General features: G+C 44.3%; 1 protein-coding gene across 1 annotated transcript in view; it reads left to right on the top strand.

Moving 5' to 3' along the window:
- PARP8 (poly(ADP-ribose) polymerase family member 8) overlaps window positions 1–13783 on the top strand; it is a 337824-nt gene that overhangs the window by 280117 nt on the left and 43924 nt on the right. The window contains exons 16-18 of the mRNA XM_056541980.1: window positions 547–672; window positions 3889–3954; window positions 11004–11071. Coding sequence (XP_056397955.1) covers window positions 547–672; window positions 3889–3954; window positions 11004–11071 — 260 coding nt within the window. The remainder of the gene's footprint in view (window positions 1–546; window positions 673–3888; window positions 3955–11003; window positions 11072–13783) is intronic.

Here is a 13783-nt window from a genome sequence, read left to right as displayed (position 1 = left end):
ACAGTCAAGACCTGAGAGGGTCTGGTGTCCTGAGGGAGACCTAGGCCTAACCACGCAGCCACTCTTCCATCAACCTTGTACCCCTTCAGGTGAAAGTAGAAACCTGGTAAGCAACCACAGGGGAGAAGTCTAGTCAGTCATAGTCAAGTCTATTAAGCCTGCTAAAGTCAGCGTGGGATTGCATTATCTAGTCCAAATCCACTACAAGTCCCAGCGAGCCCGCAAGTCTCCTAAAGTCACTGGTCATCTCCTTGGGCCTAACTGAGCTGTAAAGACTATAACACCTGTCTACCTCAGTAAAGCTGCCGTTGTTCCGTAACCTTGCATCGGAGTGATTATTTGCCCCTCGCCTGGCCCAGGAACCAGCGGCCATACCTCGGGTGGTGTAGAAAATAACCACGCCCTGGTGTCACGAGGACAACTTAATGTCATCTGCCCCTATGGTAGTAACATCTGCCCTTCATCAACACCCTCACCACAACTTATTAAATAATTTTGTATAAACATTATTATTTTATATAGCAATTTTTTTTTTGTGTGTTCTAGGTTGTAGATCTCCTTGTGTCAATGTGTCGTTCTGCTTTGGAATCTCCAAGGAAAGTCGTCATATTTGAGCCATATCCTTCAGTGGTAGACCCCAATGATCCTCAGACCCTGGCCTTTAATCCACGGGTAAGTTTTTCCCTTCGCCTTGTTCATTTAGGTGTCTGTCTAGTAGTAAAAAAAAAAAAAATTGGACTTGTTTAGTCCCAGTTCCAGTATTGAAGGCCAGAAAACATATAAACGTCCTATCCTGATGGGACACCCCTCACTACTCATCCAGATGTAACTTGTAGTACTTCATGTGATCAATTCTGGACACAAGCATGCATTCTGTTGTGCACAAACACATCCTGTTTGAACAATGTGGAAGGCTAGGATCACACTGCTGTTGTGCTCAAAGTCCGTTCTGCCCCTTTTTTTTATTTTGCTGGACGGACCTGGAACAGGTTGTAGCAAAACTGATACCGCTGGGTCTCGACAGATCCCATTGACTTGAATGGTTTCCATTGGGTGTCCAGTGTTTTACAGAAGTTGAGCGGAGAAAAGAAATTGGACATATGTAGAGATGGGCAAATTTTTCAAAAAATTCAATTCGGCTGATTGGCCAAATTGTCAGAAAAAAAATGTTTTGATCCGAATATATTGGTGGCAAATCGCTATTAAAAACAGCTATTTCCGGGCTACAGAGAGCCACAATAGGGGTGTAGAACACTTTGACTTCCCGTAACACGCAAAGGGTGTGTGTTGGGTTAGTGAAATAATACTGTTATTCAGTATGACATGCAGATCACAGGCATTGCTATTAGAATCACTGCCTCAGAGCAGCACAATGACAAAGTCTGGATGTGGCAGCAGGGTCGGGAGACCATATGGCATCACAATTGTTACTTTGAATGGGGAGTGCTTCTTGCGATGATCTCAATTGGCAGACTATGAAACTACTTCTAAACTCTCCCTGCCTGCCTGCTTGCAGTGATGCAGGCTTGAGCTCAATGGATTTCCACTCTGCTGATCTGTATTTTCAGTAACGCTGATTAGTGACCACACAGTGTCTGCTCTCTCTGTAGCCAGAATGAATGCAGGGCTTGAGGTGAATGGATTCACCGCTGTAAAGAGCTGTATTGTCAGTAACGGTGATTAGTGCGCGCACACAGTCTCTGCTTTCTCGGCAAAACGGGAAATGCCCGCCTTCGGCAATAGGGCTGTGACATCACAGGGCTGGCTGGCTGCTGATAGGCTGCATGCTGCCATTCGATTCAGAGTGATCCCGCCTACCCGCCTTCCCAGACTTCTTTGCCCCATGTTCTCACACGTGTAGCCGCCATTTCAGCCCCAAGGCCCACACAAAATGCATTGAATGAAGCAATTCGTTACCACGAAGTGCAAGGAAATTCAGATTCGTTCAGAATCAAATTTTTCATGAAATTCGTAATGAATTCAACTGAAGGATTAAGATTTTTAAATAGACATCATTTACAAACCTATTTAACTTTCTGGCACCAGTTGACTTAAAAACATTTTTTTTTCCTACCAAAGTACCACTCTAAGTGAATGGAAGCAGAGCTGCAGTTATTGTTTGTCACCACTATACAATACATGGCACATGGCTTTCGGCTACATTCTCTGTATAGTGAGGGGTAGCAAACAGCTGGGGGATGCTGGTTTTTAGCACTCAATGATCAGCATTTGATGGACCATCCAGTGGATAGGCCATCAATCCTATAGTCCCTTAAAGGGGTACTCCGCCCCTCGATATCTTATCCCCTATCCAAAGGATATGGGATAAGATGTCAGATCGCCGGGGTCCCGCTGCTGGGGACCCCGGGGATTGCCGCTGCAGCACCCCGCTATCATTACTGCGCAGAGCGAGATCGCTCTGCACGTAATGACGGGCAATACAGGGGCCGTATCATCGATACGTCACGGCTCCGCCCCTCGTGACGTCACAGCCCGCCCCCGTCAATACAAGTCTATGGGAAGGGGGCGTGGCGGTCATCAAGCCCCCTGCCATAGGGGGCCATCATGAGGGGCGGAGCCATGACGTCATGCTGCTCCGGCCCCTGTATCGCCCGTCATTACGCACAGAGCGAACTCGCTCTGTGCAGTAATGATGGCGGGGTGCCGCAGTGGCGATCCCCGGGGTCCCCAACAGCGGGACCGCGGCGATCTAACATCTTATCCCCTATCCTTTGGATAGGGGATAAGATGCCAGGGGTCGAGTACCCCTTTAAGACACCTTAAACCCCCATGATGGTTCCAAGAAGAAGTCAATAGAATATTCACTTTCCCTTTTGGGAAGATTTTGCCAACTCTTGTGTTCTTCTCCATTTGCATTCAAAGGTGGAGATTTATTAAAACCTATGTAAAGAAAAAGTTGACCAGTTGCCTATAGCAACCAATCAGATTGCTTCTTTCATTTTTGATAAGGCCTCTGATAAATAAATAAAAAAGTGAGCTGATTGGTCAACACTTTTCCTCTGGACAGGTTTTGATAAATCCCCCTCTATGTTACACCCTTTCTTTTCTCTTTTCATAGTCAATTTTTTTCAAAATTGTGACATGCTTGAATGTGTTTATACAAATCGTAAAACCTCCTTATTTATCCTCTCTGTTAAAAGTTAAAAATTGCAGCTTGAAAAGATGATAAAACAGGCTGAACTATCTCATAAATCACTCGGATTGTGAAAAATGGTGAACAGGGTTAAAAAAAAAAAAAAAAAAGGTCATTTTGGTGCATGTTTGGTGCACATCTTTTTTTTTTTTTAAATCAACTAGTGGCCAGAAAGTTAAACAGATTTATAAATTACTTCTATTAAAAGATCTTAATCCTTCCTGTACTTATTATCTGCTGAATACTACAGAGGAAATTCTTTTCTTTTTGGAACACTGTGCTCTCTGCTGACATCATGACCACAGTGCTCTCTGCTGACATCTCTGTCCATTTTAGGAACTGTCCAGAACAGCATATGTTTGCTATGGGGATTTCCTTTTACTCTGGACAGTTCCTAAAATGGACAGAGATGTCAGCAGAGAGCACTGTGCTCGTGATGTCAGCAGAGAGCTCTGTGGTTCAAACTGAAAAGAATTTCACCTGTAGTATTCAGCAGCTAATAAGTACAGGAAGGATTAAGATTTTTTTTCTTATAGAAGTAATTTACAAATCTCTTTAACTTTCTGGCACCAGTTGATAAAAAAAAAAAAAGTTTATCACTGGAGTACCCCTTTAATAAGTAAAGTAAAATGCATTTTCCTTAGTTTTTTTTCATCGAAATTTAAAGTGAAATAATAGTAAATGAGGCCCTTTATGTACATTTTAACCTTCATTCTTCTTCATTTTTCCAACAGAAAAAGAACTATGACCGAGTGATGAAAGCGTTAGACAGTATCACTTCCATCAGAGAGATGACGCAAGTGAGCACATTTATACTGTAATTAGTTTCATTTTATTTCATTATACAGCGACATAGATGAGACACAGATGATAAATATGGCCGGTACAATTGTTGCTTGGAATCAGCCGCCACGCCTCTGAAGTCTTCAAGAGATTATTGTGACAGATCACTGCCACGACTATCATCATAGAGACCAGAGTAGATAGGAAATCTTAGTCTGGGATCCACCAATGGACTGAAAGGGGTTGTCTGGCAGAATATTTTGTAAGGGGTCTGACTGGGTTTAAAGGAGAAAAAAAAATAGGCTATGTCACAACTTCACATACTGGAATATACTGGAACATACTGGAATATAGGTACATACATTTTACCATTGTAAGTGTGTAACTGAGCCTCAAATTTTCAATGAATTTTACATCTTTTTGATGTGTTTTATGCACAATTGAAATTTGTTTTAAATGCAGATCAGGGCAAAAAATGTGCTAAACAATTTGCACGTAAAACAGCCATATGATGTCCAAAAGAGTTATTATTATTATTTTTTTTTTTTTTTTACAGCAATAATAACTACGGCTGTAAAAAATAACTGCCATGTGAACTGTTTACCCATTAGTTCCTATTTGTTTTTTTGTCCTGCGTTTTTTGGTTTGAAAAAAACGCAAGAAAAAAACGCCAGTGCAATTTCCTGCATTTGGCGTTTTTTCTGGCGTTTATTCATTTGTGTGAAAATTGCATTTTTGGCCCCTTTGGCGTTTTTCTTTTTGGTACCCAAAATTTGTTGGGTACCAAAAAAAAAAGAAAAAAGGATGCAGTAGTGATGGAAAAAATGCTTTTAACAAAATTTATATTTTTTATAACAACATTTTAATAAATTTTTAATAGTGTGTGTGGTTCACTTTTTTTTTTCTCTCTTTTTTTCTCTTATTTTTTTGAGTAGTACTAATACTCCCAGCATGGAATACACTGTTCCATGTTGGGAGTAGTGGTACATGTACAAATAGACATATCGCCCAATGCGATCGTCCATAATATAGCAGAGATGCGGAGCAGCTCTATACAGCCCTCACATCTCTGCACTATACTCCGGCCAGTGATGTGAATAGAACATCACTCATTCATATTTTCCGCCCAGAGTGGGGATTGGCCGGATGGTTGCAGCCAATCACAGCTCTCAGAGGGAAATATGAATGAGTGATGTTCTATTTACATCTCTGGCCGGAGTATAGTGCAGAGATGAGAGCGCGGTATAGAGACACTCCGCATCTCTGCAATAGATAGGACAATCACAGCGGATGTCAGGAGTGACACCTGATGTGATCTGTCCTTAACTGCAGGTACTACCACTCCCATCATGGAGCAAGCTCTGTTCCATGTTGGGAGCTGTAGTGTCTGCAGTTAAGGAAAGATCACAGCGAATGTCACTCCTGACACCCGCTGTGATCCTCCTGTATAATGTATAATTGATGTGTCCGGCCGCTCTTCTATGGTCTCCTGCACTGCTGTATATATACACCTATTCATATTTCCCACAGAGAGGTGTGATTGGCTGGGACCATCTGGCCAATCACAGCTCTCTGCAACAGAACCAGGGGTGATCTGTCAATCAGTACAGGTGCTACTACTCCCATCATAGAACAGTGTGTGTTCCATGCTGGGAGTAGTAGTACCACCTAAAAAATTAAGAATAAAAATTGAAAAACACACACACACACACACTACATTTTTATTATTGTTGACTATATTTTTAGTGCCCTGCCTGCACACATAAATTGATCCCTGTTTAAAAACCAATAAAAATTTTGTTATAAATACAATTAAATACAAAGGTACACTACAATTTTTTTTTAAAATGTATCTCCATCACATTTTTGGAACGTTAAGTCCAAATAAGAATAAAAACCACCTGAAAAAAACGCCAAAGTTAAAACCCACATGGCGTTTTTCTTGGCGTTTTTTTACTCCCATAGACTTCCATGGGAGAAAAATGCCACGATTTCAGGGAAAAAAACACCAGTGGCTCAACATGCTGCAATTTTGAAAAACCGCCAAGGAGCTGAAAACGCCTAAAAAGAGTGAAAAAACGGCAAGTGGAAAAATAATTTTTCTCATAGATTTTCTGCTAACATCTGGCCGCAGCATTTTTTGGCTGAAAAAATGCCATGCGGCAGAATTGGCGTTTTTCTTGGTGTTTTTCGCAAAAAATAAACAATGAGAAACTTAGCCTAATAGCCCATGCAATTAAAGGGAAACAGTTATAGAAGTAAAATACACATTTTAAGGCATGATATTGCATTTTTACACCTCAAAAAACTTGACTCCCGCTGTTCTCCACTTCTCTGTCCTGTCTCCAGGCGCAGGAAATGGCTGCTTAAGGCTTGTTTACACTGAAGATGAGCACCGTCTTGTATAGGGTCCATTTGGTGGCAAACAATAAAGTTGATTGCACCCTTTTCACAATGGACATTGCCGGTTCTCGCCGGGTCCTGACTTGAACAGGGTCTTTCGGGTGTCTGTTTTTTTACAGGAGTTAAGCAGAAAAAAAATAGGACATGCAGTATTTTTGCTTCACTCAATTCCTGTCCATTAACCCCTTAACGACAATGGACGTAAATGTACGTCATGGTGACGTGGTACTTAGCGCACCATGACGTACATTTACGCGCCACCATGATCGCGAGCACCGGAGCGGTGCTCGCGTCATGCCCGGTGGGTCCTGGCTGCTACCAGCAGCCAGGGACCCGCTGGTAATGGCGGACATCCGCGATCACACGGGTGTCGCCGTTAACCCCTCAGAGGCCGTGATCAATACAGATTACGGCATCTGTGGCAGTGCGGTACTTTGAATGGACGATCGGATCGCCCGCAGCTCTGCCGCGGGGATCCGATCATCCAGCATGGCGGCCGGAGGTCCCCTCACCTGGCTCTGGCCGTCTCCTGGGGTATTCTGCTCTGGTCTGAGATCGAGCAGACCAGATCAGAAGATCACCGATAATACTGAGCAGTGCTATGTCCTATACATAGCACTGAACAGTATTAGCAATCAACTGATGTTACGCCGAGCGCTCCGGGTCCCTGCTCCTCCCCGCGGCGTTCCTCTCTCTGCAGCGCCCCGGTCAGACCCGCTGACCGAGAGCACTGCCCTGACTCTGCCGGCGGGGATGCGATTCGCATAGCGGGACGCGCCCGCTCGCGAATCGCATCCCAAGTCACTCACCTGTCCCGGACCCCGGCTGTCACGTCCTGGCGCGCGCGGCTCCACTCCTTAGGGCGCGCGCGCGCCAGCTCTCTAAGATTTAAAGGGCCAGTGCACCAATGATTGGTGCCTGGCCCAATCAGTTTAATTAGCCTCCACCTGCTCCCTGTCTATTTAACCTCACCTCCCCCTCACTTCCTTGCCGGATCTTGTTGCCATTGTGCCAGTGAAAGTGTTCCTTGTGTATCCCAAGCCAGTGTTCCAGACCTCTTGCCGTTGCCCCTGACTATGATCCTTGCTGCCTGCCCTGACCTTCTGCTACGTCCGACCTTGCTCTTGTCTATCCCTTGTACCGCGCTTATCTCAGCAGTCAGAGAGGTTGAGCTGTTGCCGGTGGATACGACCTGGTTGCTACCGCCGCTGCTAGACCATACCACTTTGCGGCAGTCTCTGGTGAAAACCAGTAGCAACTTAGAACCGGTCCACCGACACGGTCCACGCCAATCCCTCTCTGACACAGAGGATCCCGCTAGCCGAATCCTGACAACTGATTGCAATGAATAGTCTCCTATGGGGACATAAAAAGTGTTAAAAAAAAAAAAGTTAAAAAAATGTAAAATAAAAAAGTACAAAAATGTGAAAAATCCCCTCCCCCAATAAAAAGTAAAACATCAGTTTTTTCCCATTTTACCCCCCAAAAAGCGTAAAAAAAAATTAATACACATATTTGGTATCACTGTGTGTGTAAAAGTCTGAAATATTAAAATATATTGTTAATTATCCCGTACGTGAACGGCGTAAACATAAAAAAAAATTAAAAAGTCCAAAATTGCTGCTTTTTTGTCACATTTTATTCCCAAAAAAATTCATAAAAAATTCATGAAAAGAAAAACCTAAGCAAAAGTGGTACTGATGAAAACTACAGATCATGGCGCAAAAAATGAGCCATCATACTGCCCCATATACGGAAAAATGAGAAAGTTATAGGTGGTCAAAATAGGGCAATTTCAAACATACTAATTTAGTTAAAATGGTTTGAGATTTCTTTTAAGCGGTACAATTATAGAAAAGCATATAACATGGATATCATTTTAATCGTATTGACCCACAGAATAAAGAAAACATGTCATTTTTACCGGAAAGTGTACAGCGTGAAAGCAAAACCTTCCAAAATTTGCTAAATTGCGGTTTTCTTTTAAATTTTCCCACATAAATAATATTTGTTTGGTTGCTCCGTACATTTTATGGTAAAATAAGTGATGTAATTACAAAGTGCAATTGGTGACACAAAAAACAAGCCCTCATATGGGTCTGTAGATGGAAATATAAGAGAGTTATGATTTTTACAAGGCGAGGAGGAAAAAACGAAAATGCAAAAATAAAATTGGTCTGGTCCTTAAAGGAGATGTCCAGTGCTCACTTTTCTTATTGTATCCATTCTGGGCTGCAAAATAAAAGAAAACAAACTTTCTCTTACCTGCCTATGCTCCCCCGGTGCTCCAGTACAGGTGTTCGGTCCCCGGGCTGTATTCTTCTTACTTCCTGTTACCGGCACGTCACACGGAGCTTCAGCCTATCACCGGCCGCAGTGATGTCCCGCCTCACCCAGTGATAGGCTGAAGCTCCGTGTGACGTGCCAGGCTAACAGGAAGTAATAAGAATACAGCCCGGGGACCTAACGCCTGTACCGGAGCACCGGGGGAGCGTAGGCAGGCAAGAGTAAGCTTCTTTTCTTTTCTTTTTTTTTTTTCAGCCCGGAACGCATGCAATAAGAAAAGTGAGCACCTGACATGTCCTTTAAGGCCAAAATGGTCCTGGTCCTTAAGGGGTTAAACAGAGGAATTCCCTTTAGCGGAGCTTAGAAGCTGTGTGAACTTAGACTTGGCCTACACTGCTTTTCTGATCCCCATTGATCATATCCATTTTCAGAAGGATGCCAACATACACTGTAAACTGGAGCAGCGGACCCCATTCTTTTCTATGGCTGAACGGAGTCTCCCAGTGACTACTTTCAGGATGTATGTGGTATCCGTTTTTGAGTCCACCTAAAATAGCAGGTACATCCGAATAGAGTCACTATGGGGTTCACTGCTCCTGGCATCCTCTTTTCTGATGCTGTGTTCACAAAACTACAACTTCAGCATTCCCAGACAGCCATTGGCCTTTGGCTGCCCGTGTATGAGAGTTGTAGTTTTGCAACAGCTGGACGCACCCTGGTTGGAAAACACCAAAAGGGACTTTCCACAAAGTATATTTCTAGTCTGTTAAATATATATTTGTAACCTAGTATATTTCTATCCTGGTAAATATATTGACGTTCATTTATCTAAGCTGTCTAAATAAACAGCCTATAATAATCAATTACAGTGCAGCTTCAGCTAAGGAGATTAGCGGTGCGCACTTGTGTCTGTCACTCCATTCTCATAGTCTGATCATTATAAAGTCAATTGAATTTGTTCCAAAATTTAATACATTCCCCAACCTAGGGAATTTGTAGCCTGCACTACAGTAAGCCAGCTGTTACGGCTGAGGTGAAGTGGATCCGCTGTACCTGTGTTGATGATGACATGGGCCGTACCAGGGAGCGGAGTCTAAGGTGCTGCTGGTTTTCACCAGAGCCCACCCCAAAGCGGGATGGACTTGCTGCGGCAGGCAGAACCCAGGTCGCTACTCCTGGTACAAGTCGTCCACACAGGCGACTGAGGTGAAACATGGTACTGGAAGGATAAGGCAAAATGTAGTCAGGACAGGCAGGAGGTCAGGGCAGGCGGCACAGTAGCAAGGTCAGGTCACGAAGCAAGAGGTCAGAGGGCAGGCTGCACAGGAGAAAGGTCAGGATACATAGCTTTAGGGTCAGATACACGTCAAGGCAAGATACAAACTGAATGCTTTCTCTTAGGCTGATAAGGCACAAAGATCTGCCAAGGGTCAAAAGGAAGTGCTTATACTTATAGGGTTAAGGGACATCAAGAACCAATTAATTACGTACTGTCCCTTTAAATTTCACAGAGCCGGTCCGCGCGTGCCCTAGGAGGCGGGGACGTGCGCGTTGGCAAGCAGGAAGCATACGTAGATAAATAGGGAGGTGAGGAGTGAAGGGCTGAATGCAATCGCATCACGTGATGCGCATCGCAGCAAGGGCAATACGGGCAGTGCAGGGCAGTAGAGGAGTAGTGCGTCTGTGGCCAGCATGTCTGACTGCGCCACGACTCCTAAGTCCAGCATTAGTTTATACAGCTCTGGCTTACTGTTCCAAAACGGTTATTCCACAATATGGTGTTATGTCTGGTGTATGGTATTTGGTCAGCATAAGCTGCTGGTATTATATGAGCTCTGTGTGGTGGCATTTACTGACATTGCTACTTAGTATATTATTTTTGCAGTGTATTCCAGTGGCAGCTACTCAGTTATATTTTTAACATATTGTACTATATTTGAAGCACCATAGTGCATTGTAGGGTATAGGTATCTGTAAACTGTATGGTCATGCATCATACGATACTGCACAGAGAAGCAACAAACATATGGCTGGCCCTGCTTATATGGACACTTGGGCTTCAAGAGCCGGGCTGTGGAGCAGATAGTATCTATTGGATATATTGATAAAAGGCAGGGGCTGCTGTACGCTGTCATAAATGATGAATTGGAGAACCCTTATGCTCTTGTCCTTATATGACCCTAGCATATCATTTTGGATTTCTGTCACAGCTACCATTCCCACGTCAGTCCTTGATGTGGCTTGTTACTGCAATGATAAACCTCTCATAAGTCTGATTTGCATGCACTGCAACAAACGTATAAATATAATGCAAATGCTAAGCCCGCGTTGCATAAGCTATAATATACCTAGTAATACCGTGTCTGTTTATTTCTAGGCACCTTATTTGGAAATCAAGAAGCAGATGGATAAGCAAGATCCCTTGGCCCATCCTTTGCTGCAATGGTTTGTGATGCTATTTATAAGCCAAACAGTCTACGTAGCTTCCTGAGCAATACATTATCTCCCAAATCAAATTTGCTGCTGTGATATTGGGAAATAGGAACCACATCCTGAGCGGAAGGGGCTAAAATGACAAATAACCGGAGCTAAACTAGAAGGCATTAGACGATATTTATCATCTCATGTAACATATGGTGGCAGGATGATAAAATGAAAATGTTTTGGAAAGGAAATCCTTAAAGGGGTACTCCGCCCCTAGACATCTGATCCCCTAGCCAAAGGATAGGGGATAAGATGTCTGATCGCAGGGATCCCACCACTGGGGACCCCCGTGAGCTCGGCTGCGGCACCCCAGACATCTGGTGCACGGAGCGATGCGTGGCGGAGGCTCTTGACGTCATGACTGGCGATGTGGGGAGAAGGCTTGTGACGTCATGGTCACTCCTGCTCAATGTCTATGGGAGGGTCGTGATGGCCGTCACGCCCCCTCCCGTAGACTTGCAGTGAGGGAACGTGGCTATGATGTCACAAGCGGGGCATGGCCGTGACATCACGAGCCTCCGGTGCTGCACCCGACTCTTTCAACGAACGCCGGGTGCTGCAGAGAGATCACAGGGGTCCCCAGCGGCAGGACCCCCATGATCAGACATCTTATCCCCTATCCTTTGAATAGGGATAAGGTGTCTAGGGGCGGAGTACCCCTTTAAAAAATGCTTTTGCATGGAGTCAGCAACAATCGCATTTACACAAGTGCTGGGACCACTGTATGATACAGTATGACATACAGGTCCTCAGCACATGTGCCTTCCATATAATCTACGATGGGAGGTGAGATCTTTAAGCCAGTGCTTGCTCCCGATGCCTCCCAGCTCAGTGCGTCTGCGTTATGCTAGAGGCAGAGACTCAGGGTCTATTCACATGGCAACATTTCTGCCGGCGGAATTCTACCTAAAATGATCCCAATACACTTCTATGGGATTCCGCACTCCAGTTGACACTTTGGAAATCCCGCTATTCTGCAAGGAAATTTTGCTTTGTGAATTCACCCTTACTCTCTAGACTGCCTCTAGTATAATGCAGGTGTGCTGGGCTGGGAGATATCGGGAGCAAGAGAGACCTCGCTCAGAGACCTCGCTATGCGCCGTAGAGGAGACAGAGGGGCATGCGCTGAGGACCTACAGTATCATACAGTGGTCCCAGCACTGACATAAAGAAGATAGGCATTGCAAACCCCTGGCCACACTTATGGGACTGTTGCTGACTACAGGTGTAGGACTTGTTAACATACAGTTTTCACAGTTCTTACCCGCCATGAGCATGAATCGGCGACCGACACGCCCCCTCCCTGTATCCCAATGGGAGAGCCGCCGATAGCCAAACGCTGATCTCTGGCTCTTTTATAGAGAAACTTGGAGGCAGGGGTCAAATCTTGGGAAAAAAAGTATGGGAACTCACCCAAGAGTTCCGCTCAAGGGCTGGTCCTGCAGGACTAATGCTAATGCGAACAGTGTTATTGCGGTGGAAAAAGTGCAGGAACTACCTTCCCATGCGTTCCGGCAGGACTTGAGCCCTGAATGGAGAGGTCGAGTCGCCCACTGCTTCATGCATAGGACAACACACCTCATTTCCGGGGAGAGCCGGGTCCCATGCAGGAGATCGCAGGGGGGGGGGGGGGGGGGGGATCCAAGTAGTCGGACCCCCCCTGTGATCAGACACTTATCCCCTATCCTTTGGATAGATGATAAGTTGCCCTGCAAAATAGTTCTCCTTTAATGGCATTCACAGAATATCAATGACCAATCTGCATATTGCAGACTCCTGGTACCGCTACCACTGCATGCTGTTCATTGTTCAGCGTGGCGCCAGGTTACTGCAACACAGTTCCCACTGAAATGAATAACAAACGTTGAATTACAAGGTAGTTATCTCCAATAGGTTGCCAATAGAGCAGTGTTTCCCAACCAGGTTGCCTCCAGCTGTTGCAAAACTACAACTCCCAGCATGCCGCATGCTGGGAGTTGTAGTTTTGCAACAGCTGGAGGCACCCTGGTTCAGAAACAATAGCAAAGAGAGACATCTTTCATTCTTTCTTTCTTAATTGCTTGACTAGATCTCCTATCCTTTACCCGTTAACCAAAAAGTCACCTGTTATAATGACATAAATAGCGAACAATCTGTCATCCATGATTTGTCTGTCATATTTGCGGTGGGTCCAAAAAATGTTTGTGCAGGACGGGAAAAATGTTACAAGCCTGAAATCGATCCATTATTATAAAGTCGCATTAGAGGTTTGACAGCCAACAATCTTCTGATGTCAAAATGACAAACTAGTATGAACACATCCGGTCAGACATGGCTGATTTTTGTCGCATTTTGCTAGGGATTCAGGATTTATATCGGCTGGGTTCACATCACGTTTTTGCCATACTGTTTTCAATTCGTTTTTCTAAAGAAAACCGTATGGCAAAAAAATTATGAAACAGTATGGGAAAAAGTAAACCGTATGCGTTTTTAAACCGTATACTGTTTTTAAAAGTGCATACAGTTCCGTCCGTTTTTATAGAAAAAAACATACGTTTTTGAAAGTTTTGTCCATTTTTTAATGGGAGGGGTGTTAGGTGGGGACTTTAGGATGAAATGCGCATGTGCAAAGTAAAAACCGTATATGTTTTCCCGTATGGAACCGTATACATGTGCGTTTCCCATTGATGTCCA

This window comes from Hyla sarda, chromosome 1 (assembly GCF_029499605.1).
Source record: "Hyla sarda isolate aHylSar1 chromosome 1, aHylSar1.hap1, whole genome shotgun sequence".
NCBI classification, from domain to species: Eukaryota; Metazoa; Chordata; class Amphibia; order Anura; family Hylidae; genus Hyla; species Hyla sarda.
The sequence above is the reverse complement of the archived record's forward strand: the minus strand, read 5'-3'. Positions and strand labels throughout refer to the sequence as shown.